General features: G+C 53.0%; 5 protein-coding genes across 5 annotated transcripts; 3 read left to right on the top strand and 2 right to left on the bottom strand.

Moving 5' to 3' along the window:
- Positions 1 to 1115: 1115 nt before the first annotated feature.
- On the top strand, positions 1116 to 2576 carry J4E82_010153 (uncharacterized protein; the record flags this gene model as incomplete). The annotated part of the gene is made up of 1 exon (XM_051736369.1): positions 1116 to 2576. One exon carries the CDS (start codon positions 1116 to 1118, stop codon positions 2574 to 2576), a length of 1461 nt encoding a protein of 486 aa, XP_051583872.1.
- Positions 2577 to 4488: 1912 nt separating this feature from the next.
- On the bottom strand, positions 4489 to 8484 carry J4E82_010152 (uncharacterized protein; the record flags this gene model as incomplete). The annotated part of the gene is made up of 7 exons (XM_051736368.1): positions 4489 to 5602; positions 5835 to 6107; positions 6156 to 6966; positions 7387 to 7462; positions 7511 to 8199; positions 8276 to 8370; positions 8420 to 8484. The coding sequence occupies 7 exons, from the start codon at positions 8482 to 8484 to the stop codon at positions 4489 to 4491; spliced, it is 3123 nt and encodes a 1040-aa protein (XP_051583871.1).
- Positions 8485 to 11579: 3095 nt separating this feature from the next.
- Positions 11580 to 13458, top strand: J4E82_010151 (uncharacterized protein; the record flags this gene model as incomplete). Its single annotated transcript, XM_051736367.1, has 5 exons — positions 11580 to 11655; positions 11704 to 12013; positions 12065 to 12123; positions 12177 to 12216; positions 12270 to 13458. The coding sequence occupies 5 exons, from the start codon at positions 11580 to 11582 to the stop codon at positions 13456 to 13458; spliced, it is 1674 nt and encodes a 557-aa protein (XP_051583870.1).
- Positions 13459 to 14828: 1370 nt separating this feature from the next.
- J4E82_010150 (uncharacterized protein) lies at positions 14829 to 18296 on the top strand (the record flags this gene model as incomplete). The annotated part of the gene is made up of 6 exons (XM_051736366.1): positions 14829 to 15094; positions 15157 to 16363; positions 16527 to 17166; positions 17212 to 17264; positions 17339 to 18175; positions 18228 to 18296. The coding sequence occupies 6 exons, from the start codon at positions 14829 to 14831 to the stop codon at positions 18294 to 18296; spliced, it is 3072 nt and encodes a 1023-aa protein (XP_051583869.1).
- Positions 18297 to 19832: 1536 nt separating this feature from the next.
- RPL7_2 (60S ribosomal protein L7) lies at positions 19833 to 20745 on the bottom strand (the record flags this gene model as incomplete). Its single annotated transcript, XM_051736365.1, has 4 exons — positions 19833 to 20292; positions 20342 to 20508; positions 20574 to 20682; positions 20732 to 20745. The coding sequence occupies 4 exons, from the start codon at positions 20743 to 20745 to the stop codon at positions 19833 to 19835; spliced, it is 750 nt and encodes a 249-aa protein (XP_051583868.1).
- Between the last annotated feature and the right edge of the window lie 66 nt (positions 20746 to 20811).

Below are 20811 nucleotides of genomic sequence, written 5' to 3'. Positions count from 1 at the left end.
TGGGGTCCATTCCAACCAGCGAAGCAAAGAACGACACGAATACAACAATCGCGACAGAATCTGTTCAGTCAAGCAGCTTGCTGATCGACAGCTCTACTTTCGCTTTTGGTGGCAGTCTCACCATCTCTGCATCAGTCACCTTTGAAGATTCTACGCTGTCTCGAATCACAATTCCCACGGATAGTATCGTCGCAACCGTGACCGGTAATACAAGCTCGACGGCGTCAATCACTACTATGTCAATACGGGTGACTGGACTGGGAGCTCATTCTGCAACAGAAAATCGCACCGTGTCGTCCTCAGTGGCTCTTAGTACTACGTCTCTGGAAACAAGTGTCCTCCCGAGTGCCGGTACAAATGGATCGTCTCCCAGTACAGTCGAAACATCTTTATTCAGTTCGCCAATCTCCGCCTCTCTTACTCAAATCATCATATCCTCTACGACTAGCTGGACTCTGAGCACTGCATCGTCCATCCAGTCTGTAGGGATCCCAACTGCACCACTTGAGTCGGATCGTAACATTACTGTAACATCGACCACCGCTTCAACAGCCACTACGATGATGTCTCTCTCCTCTTGGTCGCACCCTTCCCTCTCAGCATCTCTTGTTGGGTCGGGTAACATCTCGCTTCCCAGCGCCACTCAGACATACACTTCTACTGGAACTGCTGCTGTCACTGAGTCAATCAGTACCTCTCATGCTAGCAGATCAGGCAGTTCACACATGTCTCCCGCATTTGGGTCAATCTCTCCGCTCATCACCACGTCTGCCAGATTCTCTATTCCCACATCAGCAAGCCCTACCTCGGTCAGCTCTATATCTACATCAAAAAGTGCGACCATTTCTCTAATCCGTACCTTTGTGACGAAGACAAGAACTCAGAGTTCCATTCTAAGCTCGCACACAAGCTCATTGTCAAACGACGTTCACAAGGATTCAACACGGACTCCAAGTGCAGTCCATACATCTACCAGCAGTCCTACCGAGACAGTGGTTACAGCAGCTGCACCTAAATTGACCCCATCGCAAACAGCTGGGGTTGCTTTAGGTAGTACAGCTGGGGTTCTCCTTGCGATCGTCGCAGCGATCTTTGTCGCTCGCCGCTATCATGCGATGCATGCAGCAAAGCACGAAAGCTGGGGATCCTCTGGTGTCTACCCTAAAGTCGCATACTTGTACGATCCTTCGCTTGGTGAGAATGGTGGTAGAGATAGCGAAGATGATGAGGCATTAGCCTTCATGTCCGGTGGTGCCAGTGGATTGCTATCAACTGGAAGCAGAACACCTCCTCGAGCGCCTCAAAACTCTTTCGATTACGACTCTCCTAACTGGCAATACAGCGACCCTGGTAACCCGTTCAAAGATCCCGAGGACCCCTTCCTGGACTGGCGAAGTAGTGACGCGATTAATTCACCAAGTGAAACTGCATCTGCTCTTGCTGCTGCGGTCGCAGAGTACGGGGCAGGGCCGCAAAAGCCTCTCCCGCCTGTACCGCTTTCCTTGACGCCTCTCTTTCACGATCATGTCATCCCATCGCCAACTTTGAGTCCTATGGTCAATGGCTGTAGCTTGCGTCGCAGTCACGCACGATCGTCAAGAGGGAGTAGTGTCAGAAGTCAAAGGTCATTAAGAGGTTTCCACGCTTGTCCTCCAACATCTCCTAGTTCAACGAATCACCCGTCAGACTTACGTGGTCCGCGACGAAGCCTATCATCCATCAAAGAGGGACACGTCGATGATCCCTTCGTAGATGCGATAGAGCATGATCTTCTTCTACCAGTGGACGTTCGAACGGAAACACCAGATTCAGTGATGGTTTATGCGCCGGTGCCGAGGACACCAATGCGATCAACCTTGTCAACAATACTTCCGGACGACCAGACATCCACAGCTTCATTACCGAGTATAGCTGCTGCGAAATCTCTAGCAGGTGCTCAGCCTCGATCAACTGGTAGCATACTCTTCCCTACATCTAAAAATGACCAATATTCGTATGCTTCGTTTGTTTACAACAACACCTTACCACTATCACATCCTGACCGGCCGAACAGCGATCAAACAACCGCTCAGAAGAGATGCTCTTTCTTCTCTTCGTCTCGATCCCCACAGCCGACTTCAGTGCCTCGAAACAAAGGCTGGGAAGAGATCAAACGCACTTCCAATGGCACATCCAGTCTTCACTCACCATTGCCAACACCGCCTCTTCATAGTTTTGCTCCGCCGCGGCCGAATCTCTCTCCTCCACCTCCTCTCAAGAAACGTTCCTTGATCCAACTCCGCCGCAAGACGCCATTGACTGGTACAGGCCAGCTTATGATATCGACACGAAATCCTTACCCAGCTTCTTCTACACCGTCGGCAGTGAAGGCAAGCTTCATGTTCAACTCGAACAAGAGTTTTGAAGGCCCACGGATGAGTCTGCTTGCCAAAGTGAACAGCATGGGCGACATGAGAGACGAGGCAGCAAGTCCAAAGAAGAGAAAAGGAAAGGGACTTGGGTACCGCGATTCTGTCTCCCGGAAGGTGGAGATGAGATCCCCATGGAGTCCTTCGGAGGTAGGGAGGTCATTCTGAGCTTCAACTTGGCTCAGGCCACAGTCTCGCGTGTAATGTCTTTCCTTCAACTCTCAATCGTTGCTACCGAAGACATGACAGCTTCCGTGTATCTCTGGGTCTTCGATACCATGATCTATCTTTACGACCCCGACTAATACTGGTCGGGACCTGCCTCTACGCATCTTCTTAGCCTTTTTTCCTGAATATCGCTGCATTTATTCATAGCATTAGTAGCACTAGAATCTCCTTATCCTGTGCTACTGCATAATACAGTTTACTGCAGAACCCTTCTCCTGTACATAGGACTGATGCCGCTAGTTTCTCATCATACATAATACAATGACAGTACCTTATCAACTTGACAATGCCGCTGAGCCGAATTCTTCATGCAGTCTCTCCAACATGGCCAAGATACGAGGCACATGGTTAGCATCCGAAGACTGTCCGGATCATCTTCGCGAGACCGCATACTACCGTGAAGATCTTGCTCCACTTGGTGAATGAAGCGTGCATCCCTTTCTTGCGGTGAGGACCCATATGCAGCCATCTTTCATACCAAATGCTCCACACATACATGCTTCCTTCCCAATACCCCACATGTGTTACCGTGTTGCAAGAAATAAACACGCGCAAGCCCTCTTTTGCACTAAAGCTACAAGCAATGCACTCTTCATATGCGCCCCATCTACAAGCATGCCACCATCAATTGTAACCCACCTCATCGTACGACCCGTAGCCGAAAGCTCACCCCTCTTCCGTCATCATTCAGTGCAGCCTTTGGGCATCTGCAAGCTCTGCCGTCATGCTAGCCTTAAACCTTATCCCTACATCACGACTCCTACCACCTACCGCTACTGGCTCCCGCTCCCCGGGGCAAAATTCCGGTCGGATACAGCGATCTAATAGGGGGGCGCCAAAGTCAGGGTAATTGTGCTTGTTCCGAGGCTGATGGACTCTAACTTAACCTTGGTGGGTATATGCCGCACACCTGCGTCTTCCCTGTCATCTGCGTCTGTGAGCTGCTGCATGTACGATGGTGTTGCATAGTGTGGAAACGAGATCATGAAAAATATGGTCCAGGGATCGCGTGCCGCAAGGAGAGGAATATGCAGGTAGCTTTTGTTTTTGAATCTCAGCTCGTGTGCGCCTACACACTAGCATCTTGCAGTGTAAGCGCGCTGCAGTGGCGGTAGTGGTAGCGGTGAACCGCGAAATGTTCGAACACCCTCGCGATCGAGCCGCAAAAACCAGGCTGACATGTGGACGGAGCAAACTCCGGAGTCCTGCGATGCACCTGCAGCCTCACCCTGCTTTTCCCAGACTACTTGCCCTATCCCGAGAGCTGCCGTTGAGAAAGGGTGTTCAGCCGAGTTCGACCGACAACTTTGACTTCTAGAAAGGGACAAACGACCTGCATATCTGATGAAACGAAAAAGCAAAAACGGAAACGTCATCCAGCGTTCGCCTCGGCGATTAACAGCAAAGAGGAGATTTGCAATCTTGTATGCAGGCTGATCTCTCGTGTGATGCTCATGGTTCGCATTGGGGTATAATCTAATAGTGTTTGTACATCATAATACCGGGACCGTAAAAGATCCGGGCCCCAAGAAATTCCCCAGCAAACCATCTTCGGATAGCGCGGTATCTGTGCTTCTGGGCACAATGCGGCTTTCTCCGCGTGCTCCCTTGAAGAAGATCCAGAACGTGGTAGCCATGCTTGTATCGCAAAGATCGTTCCAGATCATGAGAGAGCCATCAACGGTCAAGAGCCCAGAGCGAGATTCGCCACACCAACACATGCATCGTCAGTTTCCCCATTGCTCTTCTGGCCATGAGCTTCGAGCCAAAAACAAAGGCGCTGACAGCCACCATTACCACTGACCTTCACCATCGTCGTTTGATGAATCACCAATATGCTGGTAGGCAAGCATCAGGCCATATCTACGCCGCTGCGCTTATTCTTCTTGCGTGCCCACACATCATCAAGCCACTCGTGGGGTCCCTCAATCTCGATGGGACCGGGGCACAGTGGAAGCCTCTGTCGGTGTTTCTTCTCATACTCGCGGATCGCGATGTGACACTCGATTTCTTGCGCCATGCGCTTAAGCAGCTTCTTTGCTTGTTCATGATACTCAGGGAGGGTACTAAGAGTCTTTTCTGCCATGATTTTAGCCTCATTTGCCGACCCTTGGACGAGGCTGAAGAAAATTTGACGCCTGTAGAACTCCATGGATGTATCCTGGGGAGGTGTTAGACCACCAAGCTCGCGTGTGAGAATTAGTGGACTCTCTGTGTAGATCCAGGATCGTGCACCGTGAAGTGAAGTGTGGTGTAGTACCTGTACGTCTAGGATGTGGACCTTAGTTGCACCCATGCGGACGGCGTTTAGTAGCTCCTGTCTCAGTCCATTGGCGTCTAAACTCGAATTGAGAATAGGATCGTCCGAGTCAAGCTTGACACTCTGGGTCTCAGCCTTGTTGATGCGAAGGCGAGTGAAGAGTGTGTGAACTTGTCCTGGGAACAAATGAGGGATCGCCTTGTGTCCGTAAATATCCAGGACCTCACAGCCTGACTTGGGCCGAATTTCCACACACAAGTCAGTCAACTCGCCGACGGGCTTCTCAGACCGAGCATTCTTCAAGATGCGCTTGATGCGACCAGAGGTGGATTGGTACTTGCACCAGTTACTGGCGAACACATTCTTGCAGCAATCTTCAAGGCAGACGGTGTCTTGAAATTCTGGCTCGCGACGATAGGGAAGAAGCGCAGGATTGATGCGATGGATGTAAAGGCCTGGAAATGTCTTCGACACGTCGTGTAGAACATGGGCTGCAGGAGAGAGCACGATGATATGAGTAAGACCAGCCTTCAGGTGTTTGCCTTGCATAGACCTGGCTATGCCAAGGATGACGTCGGTCATGGAGGGGTTGGGACGAGGCGGGTCCCATAGCTGCGAACCCGACTGTGCGATCCCCGACGTCAACTCCTGGAATATCTCTTCGACATCCGCACACACGGATTGAAGTGGGTACAGTACCTCTGGCCTGTTTCCAGTGACATCACGGTGGGTGCAATGAGTGGTGTATAGAGCCAGGCGATCTCCATGGCCAAGATGATGCTATAAAAAGTAAGCAGGTGGCTCCTGGGAACTGCAGAATAGTGGCTCACCAAGGCTCCATTGACAGCGTCCAATGACCTCTCCAGACAAGCTGTGGTGACATAGTACCTGTGATCAACGTCAGCTGCCATCATCTGCTGCATCGCATGAGCACCGACCCGTTGTCTACCACGAAGATCACATCGATCCCGGTATCAGGCAGAGGTGTTCGGTTGTACAGGACACCCTCGATATCAATAGCGACGCCGAGCTCTTGGTACTCCTCGGTAACAAGCTTTTCCTCTGGGAACAGTCTAATCGCTGCCCGAAGAGTAGTCGGCAATAGTGAGCTTGAGCCTGACACTTGTGCATCGGATGTCTCGTGATCAAAGTCCGTAGGGAAAGGAAGACGCTTGGCAATGCGGCCCATAATGGAGCTGAACTTCTCTCCACTGGATGAATTTAGTAGCTGATGCACAAAACCGTTGGGATCAACGCACTTGCGGGCATTACGTAGCAAGTAAGCCTCGACAGCTTCGTCGCCCGGATACTCTACCGATGAACCTTCCTCGATCCCAACATGAAATGCAAGCGATGTAGTGCCAGTTGGCGAGCTTGAATCTGGCGTATCGCCAACACCAGCGCTCGTATCTCCGGTATTCTGGCGACGCAAGAGGGGTAGACCACTTGTGAAAAGCCGCAACTTGGACATACGCCGCTTTGGAGGCTCAGCACGGTTTTCGGGTTTGCTATTCACTTTCTCAAGAGCCTGTTGTGCGCTCATGTGTTCAGCGCCAGCAGCAAAATCAGGAGGCTTGGATGCATGCATAGCCTTGCTCGATAGCATGTCGATCGAGGGCCAGGGGGGAAATTCAGTGGTATGCACGGAACGTACCGGGCCGCCGCTCTCGGGCTCGTCATAGCTGTTGTTGCGCGGAGACGCCATCGAATGTCCTAGGCTTGAGCCTGAGGCTGACGAGCGGCTGTTTCTATTCTTCCGTATTGTCAGAGGATGGTCGCTAGGAGTGCGACTGACGGGAAGAGGTGTTACACTCCACGACCACGGTGCTTTGAGTGGGCGCGCCCAGCCAAACACGGACGACTCGAAGCTATAGTCGAGTGGTAACTCCCGAATATCGCTTTTGATCTCGTCGATGATATCGTCTAGCGGCCCGAACACGTACTGGTCGTCACTGGAGGTAGGGGTTGACTTACGAAATATTCGCCGTCGAAAAGTTGCTTTGCGCGACTTTTTCTGGATGGTGAGTGGGGGTGGGCAGAGAGGTGCGCGGTCCGAGAAGATACCGCCAGCTGTTATCGTTGTGATCATTGTGAATTCGCTCGAAACAGCAACAAACGGAAGCTCAGTCACCGCGGTGCGCTCACTCTCACCACGAGTTGTCTCCAGAGCGCGTGGTCTCTCAAGGCGCAATGACAAACGGAATGGGGATAGATAAGAAGAGTAGCCAATGCGTAAACTGAGATGTGCGTTTGAGACGTAGGCATGACAATGAGAGTCGGCTAAGGTAAGTATTCCAGAAGGAGAAGCGCTGAAATGAGTTGGAAGGTGCGAATGGGTGCGTCAACAAACCTGTGGCGTTCCTGCCCTGGAGAGCACGCTGTTGAACTTCACTTCAAACTGCGTTTCTGTAGAGAGTTCTGTGCTTATGCATTCATACGTGAATCGATGCCCTATAGGTCTTACGCCATAAATCGACAACTACGCCTCACCAATTTGTGCGGCAGCGACTTCCATGTGCTTCTTCATCTGCTCATGCATCTCGTCGTCCGCTTCGCGAAAGCGAATCTATCGCAGAAGTAAGCACTGGCTTAGTCAGATATTACTGCAACTTACTATGTCTTCCCCAGCGCCAGTGCCGAATAGGACTGGCTCAGATATACTAGCCTTGACTGCTTTTCTTACGCGATCTTCCCATACTCCTTCCCAGTTCCACTCTCCTGGTCGTCGATTACGTCCAAGTGCAGACGCACCCTCTGGATTCTCCGTCGTGGAAGGCTCAAGGCTAGGAGATGTTGGGTTTGACTGTTGAGATTGCAATACTGGAGCCCGATGCGCCCGCCACGCGTGGTAGGCGCCTGGGTTCGCAGCTGCCTCTAACGGGAGTGAGTCCAATATTGATTCTTCACTAAACGTCGAGCGGATGTACTCTAGCATGCGTACGATGGAGTATTCGGCCGTTGGCTGGGTACCGCCGAGGACACCAGAGGTAACATTGGAGTCGGAACGCATAGGAAGTACATTTGAAGATGCACTGACATCACGAGAATTTGGTACAGATCTTCGAGCTCTTCCGAACCAGTGTGGAAAGCCGTGTCGTAAACTGAACCCTCCAGGTGGTAGCCGTTCCTCGTCTGTTGCACTTACGGTATCCGTGTCGGCGGATCCAGTCGTGTAAGTATACGTGGTAAGTGGCGTGAGCAGCGGGTGAAAGACATCGGTAGAGAAGGTCACGAGGGGTGGTATGGCAGGATAGCTGGGTGGAAAAGATATTTGGAAGCGTAAGACTGCGGGCGCGTATGGTCCTGTCAAACGTGAATAATGCCGGTCTGCAATGACAGGGAACGCAAGACGATCGCCTAGTCCTATGGTACAGCCTACCTTTTCGCACGAATATTACACCAAACCACAGTGACGGGTCGCCAGGTGTGATACTCAAGAAAATGCCATCAAGCTGTGCATAGCGCAGACGGGAGCTGTGCAGAGTTAGGGAACGTCGCCGCCAAGTCATGTGCCTCGACTCACAACTCGACGAGAAGATGCTGCTTCCGAAAAGACGGGAGAGCCGACGCTGAGACGGACAACGGCATCTCGTGAGCAACGATGATGGTTGTTGGTCGTTCGGCTTCTTACAAGCACGGCGCCTGCGATGATGAGAGCCGAAGCGCGTTTGACGCTAGTGCTAACCGATCTGCGCCCTCACCTGCTTCAGTCTAACGCGCTGTCCCACCCTACCATTCGCTGAGCGTGCAATACCACCAACATGGCCCTGTATCTCACCAGGTCGCGTATGGAGATGCGCGCAAGGTAGGATCGTAACGACTATATGCTGCTCGTCCAAGTAGCAGTCCGCAAGTCGTGGCTGTCTGGTCGGATTGATTACTTGTCGGATGCGACACCCGCGTTGAGCAGATTCCATGCATCACCAGTGGATGTGTTCGCAGTAACACTGCGCGCATCCTTCGCAACTGCCAGGTGCCGGACTGCCGCTCAACCCTCGTCGCCCATCTATGTCAGGCCCTGCTCGGGACGTTGTCTGCGGCACTGGGACAAGGCTCTGACTGTGTTGTTGAGACCGATCAGGTGTGCCGGCAGGCTCGCAACGGTCCGGCTGAACGCACACCACCGGACTCACGTCAGAACGCAATACAGGACGCATGACCGCGTGCGCCGTTGGCACCGACGAGTCAGAGCGGAACTGGCTCACACACACCTACAACGTTGCAAAACGTCGGAGTTCGGGACGTGATGTTAGTGATCCCGTCCTGCGACTGCCGAGACATCCTATCCTCAAGCATCAGGATAATGAGCCTTTGCCGTCCTATGCTTATTCTGAGACGCCGTGCCGCGCCTGTGATGATTGATGACCACGTCGTACAGCCCTTGAATGGAAATGCGCTGGCTCCAGTCAGCTCATCATAGGCAGCCTTACGCGACGGCGTTACATGTCGTCGCGACCGAAGGCATACGAAGCCTTGTACGTAGGTAGAGTTGACGCCGGATCGAGCAACAGGCTGCTGCAGAATGATCGGGCAGCGTCAATTCCGATCGACCCACGCTACCGGTTTCGAGGCTGGCTTTTCGTTTTTGTACACTCGTGCCGACAAGCGCGTGAACACCCCAATCCTCCGAAATCTCTCCAACCCACGCCCTCGTCTGGCATCTGCTGTCATCTTCGTCACGGCGCTATGAGTTATGCTATTGCCTAAGAGCAAAGAAGCATGGTGTCTTTTTCGGAGGATTCCATCAGAGCAATAAGAGGGCCAGGGGGCGTAATCCTAAAGACGCTAAAAAAGGCGGTGGCTGTCTCAGACGCTTCCATCTTTTTGCGAACCCTGTCCTCGCGTGGAAATCTGCAGGCCAGCCTTACATATCCACACCGCCATGACCGCTTAGGCCAGGTTGCGTCGAAACAGCCGTTGTGCCTTGACACCTTTCCATCAGCCAGCAGAGATCGCTGGAAAACCGCGACAGCTCACTTACAACACACGACGGACGCATGTCCGGGCCCACCGGAAATCAAATTGCTGGCAATGCCTAGCCGAGCGGTCTGAACTGGGCAGCAGTACAGATGCTACGTCGCCGCAGATGGGCGCAAAGCATGGTCAGCTGATGGAATTCCTAGGGTTATGATGCCTTGATGACTGATGAGAATGCAATCACGATGTGTGACCAGCAATGACAGATGCAAGCACCAAGCCACGTCCTGCGACCCGGTTGGGCCCAATGCGCAGTTGTGGGAAGCTTCGAAACCACGCTGACCGGACAGGGGTGCAGAGAGATGATACCTGGGGCAGCAAATGAAATCGCCGCACGCCTTAGTGTGCCAGCTTGCGATCTGAGGGACACGAAACGCGCTGTGTCGTCCTGCTCGGCCACTCAAGCGATACGACTCGTGCCTTGTGGCGCTGACGACAACCCGGATCGTCATGTATTGCAACAAAGCGACTCCGTCTAATGCAGACTGCCGCGTGACCGGTTGTTGTGCAGTTACCCAATGGCATACGGTACACCGCTATTTTTTGGGGGTTTGTCGGAGCAATCAAGGTATGATGCCATGACAGATGCTGCTCATCATCAATGACAGCGAGGGCCATAGCGAGGGCCCCAGCATCGTGGTCCGAGCTGCTTCTCGAAATTCTGCGGCGAATCTTCTGACTCGCCTCATGTCAAAAGTCTGACCGCGGCGGTGTTCTGGTGCCCCTGAACTGGGCGCTGCGAAAATTAGCATCGCCTTGTGTTCTACACCATAGCCGGCACGGCGTCCTATTTGCTGGCGGGGCACCGGCCACTGGGCCGCTCTGTCCGTTTAGGAATGAGGACACGGCCAGCTACGGCCGGCATGTCGTTCACAGAGCGACAGGGTCTCCCCTGCTGTGGCTCGAATCAGGGCGCTAGTGCCTGTGAATGTCGGTAGAAGCATGCGGGCTCCTAGCGCCGAGGATTTGGGTCCCGGGGAGTCGGGTTGCTCTGTTGATCCTGTTCCTCTTACGAGCCACGTCCAACGCTCTTGCAACTCTCCCTGGTCCGCCTTACTCGGTTCCTTCTAGCTCGTCCAATGTCATGGATTCCGCCCAACCCGGACCGGTTTGTTCGATGAGCAGAAAGCTTCCCCAGCCCAGCCCTGGCCCACTCTCAGGGGTTTGCATTCGCTTTCGCATGCTCACACAGAGCCCGTCCGGTGACATGGAGTCACAAAAAACAGAGCTAGGTACAGCTCGGCTGCCAGCACTGCACATTCCGGTCGCTTATCGACAGACGGTGGGCTGTTTCGTAGCAACGATGGCATCACGGATCCGCTACTCATTTTACATTTGCTGGTCCCTCCGCTGTCCCTATCCGCCCACACTACGTATCCATACCCACTGGCATCACCGCTTGTTCTCCGTTTCTTCCCCGCCGCCACAATCCTTGCTCATCCCAGCGGTCTATCCGTTTTGAGGACGCCACTTAAATCTTGCTGCTCCTTATATACCTTGTGACGCTCGCGTCCTTTGCAAACTGACTCTGACCTCTGAGCCCTGGAGGTACTAATCTGTCGCAAACTCGCACATGTCTTATTTGTCTCAATCGACTCACACTCTACTTGACATCTACCACATTCAGTCATAGTGCTTGACATTCCTCTTCGACTACCTGCACACCTACACACTCGACCTTCACATTCGACTTCCATACTACCAACATGGCTCGGTATGGCGTGGCAGCTGCCGCGGGCAGCGACAGAACACCATTCCCAACTCGACAAATGGCCGTACTTGGTGAGCATCACACAGTTGATGGCTCGTAGCCGTTACTAACGACAGCAGCGTTATGCCGGATATGCGAACCAATCGCTTTCATGTCGATATTTCCGTACGCCTACTTTATGGTCGAATCATTCATGACCGGACAAAGCACCGCCCAGATCTCCATGTACACCGGCATGGTCACCTCCTCTTTCGCATTCATGGAGTGCATCAGTGGCATTTTTTGGGGCCGACTTAGTGACCGGGTAGGACGGAAGAAGGTGCTCTTAGGAGGTCTTTTTGGTACGGGGCTGAGCATGTTGCTGTTCGGCTTCTCTCAGAGCCTACCAATGGCATTGATCGCGCGGGCTCTCGGGGGTTTGCTCAACGGGTGAGGTCATAGTGTGATCTAGCGTACGAGCCTCGCTAACCTTATATGCAGGAACATCGGCGTTCTCCAGACCACCGTCGCTGAGCTTGTAACGGATGAGCGACATCAGCGTGAGTTTTGCCATAACTCTAATTATACGCCGCGCGAGACTGACTTTTGATAGCGCGCGCTTATTCCATCATGCCTTTTGTTTGGTGCCTTGGGTAAGAAATTACCGAACACGTTCCGAATTGTCCATGCTGACCGCTTTTTGTAGCACCATCATCGGCGGAGCGCTTGGCGGCTTGCTCGCTCGTCCCGCCAACGTAATGCCGTTTTTCCAGGACACCATCTTTGAGACGTACCCGTTTCTTCTTCCAAACCTGGTCTGCACTGGATTCGTGGTTCTTGGCCTTACCGTCGGCATCCTCTTCTTGGAAGAGACGCACGAGGACCGCAAATACGACCAGGATAGGGGACGCGAAGCGGGGCAATGGCTCCTGCGCAAACTCTGGAAGCGAGAGGCAGAGGCAACATTCGACGACAAGGATGCTTCGCTTGACGAGATGCGATCGATGCTCAGCGACCATGACCACAACGTGCAGGCCTACCGAAGCACTGACAGCTCGCCTACCCTGTGCAGCACGCGAACTTCCATTTCAGAGGTACCTGAGTTCGAATTAGACAAGCAGCTTGCACCAGCGCCAACCTTCCGACAAGCATTCACCAAGCAAGTGATTCTGAATGTGGTGTGCTACGGCATTCTCGCTTTCCACACCATTTCTCTCGAGCAACTCCTCCCAATTCTCATGTCCAAGGATGTACCAGCCAAGGGTTCCCAGCACCTTCCATTCCGCTTCGAGGGTGGCTTCGGGTGGTCAACCCAGACCACTGGAGCATTCCTTGCTGCGCAAGGTTTCCTCCAGATGTTCGCTCAGGTCATCTTGTTCCCATGGGTCAGCAAGAAGCTCGGCAGCCTTCGCACTTTCTGGATTACTCTAGCCTGCTACCCGGTTCTCTACCTCCTTGCCCCTTACCTGGCTGTCCTTCCTGAAAGTCTGCGTATTCCCGGACTCGCAGCTCTGCTCATCGCCAAGGTTACCTTCCAGTCGCTCTCCTACCCATCCCTGGCCATCATCCTCGCAAACTCATCTCCATCCAAGAAGGTCCTCGGCACGCTGAACGGAGTTGCAATGTCTTCTGCCAGCATCTCCCGCGGCTTTGGTCCTACCGTATCAGGTGCCGTGGACAGCTTGGGTACCTCGCTCCACATGTCTGGCCTTGCATGGTGGACTATTGCCGCTGTTGCTCTTCTTGGCTGGCTGCCTGGATTTGCTCTCCAAGAGAGCAAGCGATCGGCTTTCACTGCACAAGAAGACGAAGAGGCTCTCATTGACTCCGACTCTGACGCAGAGTCTGTCATCACTCTCACCCCGGACGAAATCGAAATCGTCCTCTCAAAATAGATACACGCAATCACGACCAAAAACAGTAACGACGCATCTCGACTTGCAGGATTCGGCACAGACCACCTGCCTGGCGTCGACGCGCTGGTAGCGACCTTTCCTTTCACAACATAATTTCGGATTATAGAGACACTTTTTGCGGGATGAGATGAGTTCATCACCCGCCGGCGCATCATTATGGGTGCGATTTAGCGACATTGTTTACAGGGCGGCATTTTGGGACAAGACTTTGGTCATTATTTATTAGAAGGGAAAGCTCGATTGTATCGGAGACCAGCAATGGTCGTCCACGAGCCGGCGTTTGTTCAAGAACAGAATACCCCAGTAGTTATTAGTTTCCTTGCTACATTGTATGTTAGATTAGGGTGCCCGAGCACAAATTCATGACTTGGATGATTTCTCAAACACACGATCCCACAAAAGAAGTTTGTTTTGCCATGTGCGTTGTGAGGAGTGCATTAGCTGGTATTGAGTCAGAGCAAGACTGCAGCGGTGAGTTTGATGCTTGTCGGGACCCAGGATAGAGACCGCATTACCCGGATGCCGCAAAACAGGTGTAATGGTATGCATTGCCGATGTGGTCCCTTGTATGTTACGGATGCTTCCTTTTTGCTTCTACACGTGCTTGGATCGGTGTGCCTCATGCACGTGGTGGAGCAACGGGCATCGCGAGTCAGTGACGAGCCAAGACGTGGATTAGGACGCCTTGCATTCCGGCTTTTACCATGAAACGATACATCACGAGGTCATGTTCGGCATATGGATCACTGCGTGGTGACGAATGTCCCATGTACCGCTTGTGGTTGTTGGTATCGAAGGATGGCGACGGATGCTTGCCGAAGCCGAGGCAGTCTAGTCATGTTGCAGCTGGTATGTAATCAGCACGACAGCCGTTTGCGCAGGCGTTGTCGTGATTGCAGGGCCAAAACGCGAGAGCGAGGAAGAAGTGAGCAGGACATGCTGTTCATATTGACTGTGAATGCACCCCATACTACATACTTAGCAGAGTAAAAGTCCGCCCACATGGCGAGCATGACGTGCAGCAGCAGCACCCACACTCCGCCCACGCCTATCTTACGCTGTAGAGATAAGGCCCGTAGCCGACCTGCTAGCCATCCACGAGCGGGCGAGCAGCGACTTTCGGCTGCGTTGGGGATCATGGAAGACATGCTCCTCGTGCAATCGCATCCCACAGCCCTATCTACGTCGCCTGTTGCGGTTGCTGACGCCTTAATTCAGAGTGCGGGGGGAGTAAGAAGATTGTCGGCCACCCGTCCTGAGCTCTTCAGAGCTGCTTCGGAGAATAGACGCCTTACGTGCGCGAGCTTCACTAGCCCGAACCCTGCCCGACTTTCTTGCCATGCGCCCTGATGAGCGGCCTCAAGCGCTCTTTGGACGAGTCGTCTCATGACGGGGACAAAGCCTCGCCTTCGGACTCGTCCGTGTCGACCGCGAAGCCTACATCGCCCGCCGCGCCCTCGTCGTCGAGCTCCTTCCGCAACGTGAGCGCCTGCAACCGCTGCCGACTGCGCAAGAACCGATGCGACCAGCGCCTGCCCTCGTGCGCCTCCTGCGACAAGGCCGGCGTTAAGTGTGTGGGCTACGATCCCATCACCAAGCGTGAGATTCCGCGCAGGTATGAAGTTTGGAGGGGAGCTATCGCGAGTCGCCTCGGCACAGGACTGACCAGTGCAACAGCTATGTCTTCTACTGCGAAACCCGAATCGCATACCTCGAAAACCTCCTGCGGGAGAATTCCATCCCCTTCCAGGACGCCGAAGACTTCAATCCAGCCTTTGTGTCCAATGGCGGCTCCGTCACACCACGACCCATATCCGCCGCACCGCCGCCTCGCAATGGCAACATCAACCCCACCGCCGCCCAGGCCAAGGAGGAGAGCGACAAGTACGATCGCGAGAAGCTTACCAAGCTCGTGTCAAACATTGGCATGGTCTCGGTGCAAGGCGCCAGTGACCCGAGATATCTGGGCTCAACATCTGGCATATCCTTTGCACGCGTAGTGTTTGCTGCCGTCAAGAGCTCTGTATCCGGCTCTTCTTCTGAGCGCGGGAGCAATCGGGGAGCCAAAGCGGCGACCAATGTCGTGGACAGCGGCACCTCGATGCGCGACTCCTTCTTTGGACTCCAGACCAAACCCACCATAAGGCAGGCGCCCTTCCCGGACCGGGAGCTTGGTTCGCGCCTTGTTGAGCTGTACTTTGAGCACGCAAACCCACAAATCCCAATCTTGCATCGGGGCGAGTTCATGGTCATGTTTGAGCGTGTGTACGCTTCGGGTGAACGGCATCGTACTTCACGAGAGTCGTACATGCTCAACATTGTGTTTGCCATAGGTGCTGGCATCATCTTGGGTAGCTCCGACTCTGAGGGCTCGCCGACGTCGGATCATGGCCGCTCACCAACAAAGTCACGGTCATCACCACCAAGCAGCAAGAAGCGGCGACTTGCAGGCCACCAGCATCAGCCCGAGGAGTACCACGCGTCCGCAATCGTGCACCTGGAGAATTTCCTGGGTTCCTCACCCGCTGCGGACCGTCCCGACGGCTTCGGCGGCGGCCTTGAAGAACTACAAGCTGTGCTACTGCTCGCAGGGTTTGCTCTGCTGAGACCCGTCGCCCCTGGCTTGTGGTACATTGTCGGTGTTGCCGTCCGTCTTGGAGTGGACCTAGGGTTGCATTACGAGGACGGTGTGGGTATCGACGGGGCGGGTGCGGAAGACCAAACCGCCGGAACCGCGTTCTTCAAATCCGAAGGCAACGGGAATACGACAGCTGCCAGCGGCGGGAACCCTTCCAAAATAGACGCCAAGGAAAGAGGTCGCAGACAGTGGGTCAGGGACCTGCGGAGACGCCTGTGGTGGTGCGTCTACTCGCTGGACCGGCTAGTGAGCACGTGTGTTGGCAGACCTTTTGTAAGTACAGTCTCCATTCTCGTATGGTGCTACTGATCATGTCGGTCATGTTGCGATCCCGTATGCATGCTACGGCAATTTTGCGAGGAGCTCAATCTTGATGTAGAAATGCTTGGAAAGGCTAACAGGTAGACAGGGTATTACAGACCAGATTGTGACTACCGAGTTTCCTTCGCTTCTCGATGATCGCTATATCACTAAAGAAGGATTCCTGGAACCGCCAGTGCACCAGGAAAAGCCCACGTACAAGATTGTAGCCCATCACTACTTCCGGCTGAGACTACTGCAGTCTGAAATTTTGCAAGTCCTACAGCACCGACAGGCACAACAGGCAAGAGCAAGCGGTGCAAACCGAAGCAATGAGTTTATGCACACAAAGTTGCCTTCGCCCTTCCTGATCAATTTTGAGTCTTTCCGCGCATGGCGCGTGGACATCGACAGGCGATTACTGGAATGGAAAGACTCGGCGCCAACACAGATGGACGCTGGTGTGCAGTTTTCACCGCTGTTCCTAGAGCTCAACTATTGGCAAGCGTTGATCATGCTGTACCGGCAGAGCTTGGTCGTCCCCTCTGGTCTGCAAGAAGAACTGGGCAATACTGGCTCCGACATGGGAAGCCCCTCAATGAGTAATCTTGAGGAACGTGAAGACGAAGACCTGGTTTTCCTCAAGGTAGCCGAAGCTGGCCAGAAGGTTCTGAAGCTGTACCGACAACTGCATCGTGTGCACCTTGTCAACTACACCTTCCTTGCAACCCATCATCTTTTCATGGCTGGTGAGTTCAATCTTCACCGGAACTCAACAGCGCTAATGTGTGCAGGCATCTCATTCCTCTATGCAGTGTGGCATAGTGTCCACGTACGCAGTTTATTGGTATGTATATCTGACCCTGTTGTGTAACCGTGGCTACACGTAACTGGTGTAATATGTAAATCTAACTAATGCAGTCCCTTGACGACGTCGACTTTACCGTCCTTGCCGCAACATCCGTACTGGGTGACCTCGTTGACAAGTGTCCGCCAGCAGAAGCATGCCGCGACGCATTCGATCGGATGAGTAAAGCCACCATTCAGATGTGCATGTCCACGACAGGCTTTGGACCTCAGGCTCTGCGGTCACTCCCGCAAGCACAACAGTACCCAACACAGACTTCGCCAACCACTGCATATAGATCTGCAGCCGATACAGATGCCAGGTCAGATACTGAAATGCAAGGTTATGGAGCAAGGAATACAGGCGGCTTCTTTAGCCACCAACAGCAACAGCAGCAACAGCGTCGACCAGTGCCACGCTTCGACATGAACCTCAAGGATCTTTTCTCAGATGACGAGACAGACAAGCGGTCTTTCAGCCGCGTGAGCAACCAGGTCAACGCCATGCGGCCCCCTCCTGCACCAATGAAAACCGAACAACAAATGCAGCCCTTCACAGCCGACTTGAAAATTTCCCCACAACTCCGCAGTACCCACCAACAACAGAACAGCTTCTTCGCTGCAAGTCCAAATATGACTAGCCCGAACCAACAAAACGCCTTCTCCACCACACCACCTGCCAACCCACCCATGCCCTCACCATACCAGATTAGCAACCAGGTGCCTTACAACAGCTTTGCGCAGAATGTCACGTCCAGTTATCCCGATCTAGGTTTCTCAGACTTGGATTTCTTGGATAGCTTCCCTGTGCAGGGCGCAAGCAGCGGGACAGATGCAGGCAGTGGTGGAGTACAAGATATAGGGATTGGGTTCGGAATGGGCTTTGGTGATGGGACACATGATTGGAGTGATGTAAGTTGCTTTCTCAACATATGAGAGACAATATGCTAACGAAACTTTCTAGGGTAATGGATTGGACCTTTTCGACGGATTCTTCTTTGGACCTGGAGGTACTGGCGGTACGGGTATGTGAAAGCAGGTGTCACAGCCACAGACACCGTTCTTGGTATATGGTTGCGACGATTGATGAACATGGAGAGAAAACGCCGCCAGCATGTGTACGATGTATCTGACTTGATGGCATCGAGTAAAAGGATACCAGGTAGCTGCCTTTGCCACTTTGCGGCGCAGCCGGAAGTGTGGGGGCAGTGTCGTGGGGTATGATAGGGCGCCCTACCTAAGCGGGAGACGGCGGTCTCCGATGGATACCTAGTCTTTATCAAAAGACATCGACGGATCTCTGTATATTGTATGATAGACGTCTTGTGCTCGAGAAGAGCATATTCTGTGAGCGATTCCAATGCAGTCGTTACCTATGCTCAAATTCAAGGTTCTAGTCACAGGTTTGTGAGGTGTGAGTCTGCGATTGTATTGATACGATTACTTCTTCCTGTATTCTCCATTGGAATCAATACTAATCGCACACTCATCTCAACGAAAGGCTTTATCCATACCTTCTCCAATGCATGAGAGAGCGAGATTTCCTTCCCCTCTTCTGCTCACGCCCAATTCAACGTCCACCCAACCACACGGACAGACGATTCAATACACAATATGACTTCCACTCGATCCAGAACTACTATTCACGTAATCGTCCGCGAATATAATTACAATGCTGCTTGCAGCCTCACCTGACCGGAGATGCGCGGGTATCAAAGAAACTCTATCCATAGGGCTTTGTTCTCTCCAGGCTACCCTTGTCCTGCGCCCAAACTATAAGCCCTTCCAATCCATCCCCATCCCTTCCATTTGAACCCATGTCGCGCAGAATCGTTCGATCTCCTAGTTGACATAGTATTCCATCCATGTTGAGAACAGGTCAGCCCAGCTTGGGCCCGATATCATCAGGGCATGTGGTTGACTCACCCATTCACGTATAATCTTGGATCTGCACCTTCCATGGTGTAATCCACAACACTCCATCCGCTTCATACACGCTCATTACATCAAATTACTGCTGTTCGTTCAAAACCACAATACCACACTACACTAAGACGAAACTTTATTCATCGAACCTTGTCAAGAAGCTCTGGAACACACCGAAACAGCAATGTGTCTTTACCTGGTCGTTCACTACGGACCAAATCCCTTCTCACTTAAACGTATATTTTCACGTCGGGCCCCTGATGCAGATGAACAACGTATATCCGAATGGCGAGTAGAGCGCCTAAGTCTAGATCGTTTGCGGGAGCTATGGCATTTGAGATGTAGGAGTCAGGAGGATTTGATCAAGGTTGAGAAAGACGATGATTTTGACATGGGATACTGATATAAAAGTCAAGTGCGAACATTCACTCATTAGCGGCATAGATCGCAGAGGACAAAGTGGAATGAACTTTTTGAATTCTTCCTCCAGCTGATGTGCAGAAGATTGTCTAAGCTAACCAGAGCATGTGGCTCGGCCTGCCCTCCATCCTCTGTCGAGGAGTGGGCGACCAGTAGTCGTAATCTTCATGGTATCGTTTTGAAGCTAACCGTTACTCCACCCATGGAACAAAAGCACAACAGCTTAGTTCATCTGCCTGACGAGCTGGTTGATGAACTCCTCGCGGTTACCAAGGTCACCACCCTCGATGAAGTGCTTGAACTTGCGGGTACGGAAACCGCCAGTGGGGGAAGAGAGCTTGAAGGGCCAGAGGAAGTTGGAGACGGCCTTGAAGTTGGGGCCGACGGTGTAGATCTCGTGGATGATGTCCTCAATGCAGGTGATACCGAACTTGCCGAGGTTGGCCTCGATGAGCTCGTTGTCGGTGATCGGCAGGCGCTGCTTGTTGACCTTTCCGTAACCGCGCTTGTAGACAAGCTCGCGGACGGTCTTCAAGTTGGGGTATCCGTAAGCGACGAAAGGCTCGACGATCTTCAGCATCTCGCTGGTGGCCTTGGTGAGGCGGACGAAGACACCGTTGTTGATCTGGAGAAGACGGAGGAGCTGGAGGGTCTTGCGCTTCTTGGGGTCGATCTTGTTGATACTGCGCAAGTTAGAATGCAATCTGAACCGTCTTGAAAAATTTGACATACCCCTTGATACGGACAACAAAGGCAAGGCGGGACTCAGCGGGGACGAAGAGAGAGTTGTCGCGCTTCGCGGCACGCTTGGCCTCGATGACATCGCGCTGGGCCTTTGCGTACTCCTGGGTGTACTTGGCGGCGCGCTCCTTGATGACCTCGCGCTTCTGCTTGCTGGCCTAAGAAATCTTAGCCAACTGTGATACTCCTATCTGCTTGCGCAGGTTCTGGGAGACTGTTATACCTCACGCTTCTTCTTCAACTCAGCGGCCTGAGAGTCGCTGGTCTTCTGGTGGGCCTTCTGCTTCTTGAGCACCGACTCGGGGACAGCGATGTCATTCTGGGTGGGGACGCTGGATGAATTAGCATGACTGCAATGAATTGACACAGCGGTATACTCACGATGAGCGGGCCATTTTGCTGGTGGTTAGTATCCTTGTTGTTGTCGGAAGCTGGAGGAACAAAGTTCGGCTGGCCAGCAC

The sequence above is a fragment of the Alternaria postmessia genome (assembly GCF_024291825.1).
Source record: "Alternaria postmessia strain BMP 2775 chromosome Unknown scaffold_113, whole genome shotgun sequence".
In the NCBI taxonomy this organism is placed as follows: Eukaryota; Fungi; Ascomycota; class Dothideomycetes; order Pleosporales; family Pleosporaceae; genus Alternaria; species Alternaria postmessia.
The sequence above is the reverse complement of the archived record's forward strand: the minus strand, read 5'-3'. Positions and strand labels throughout refer to the sequence as shown.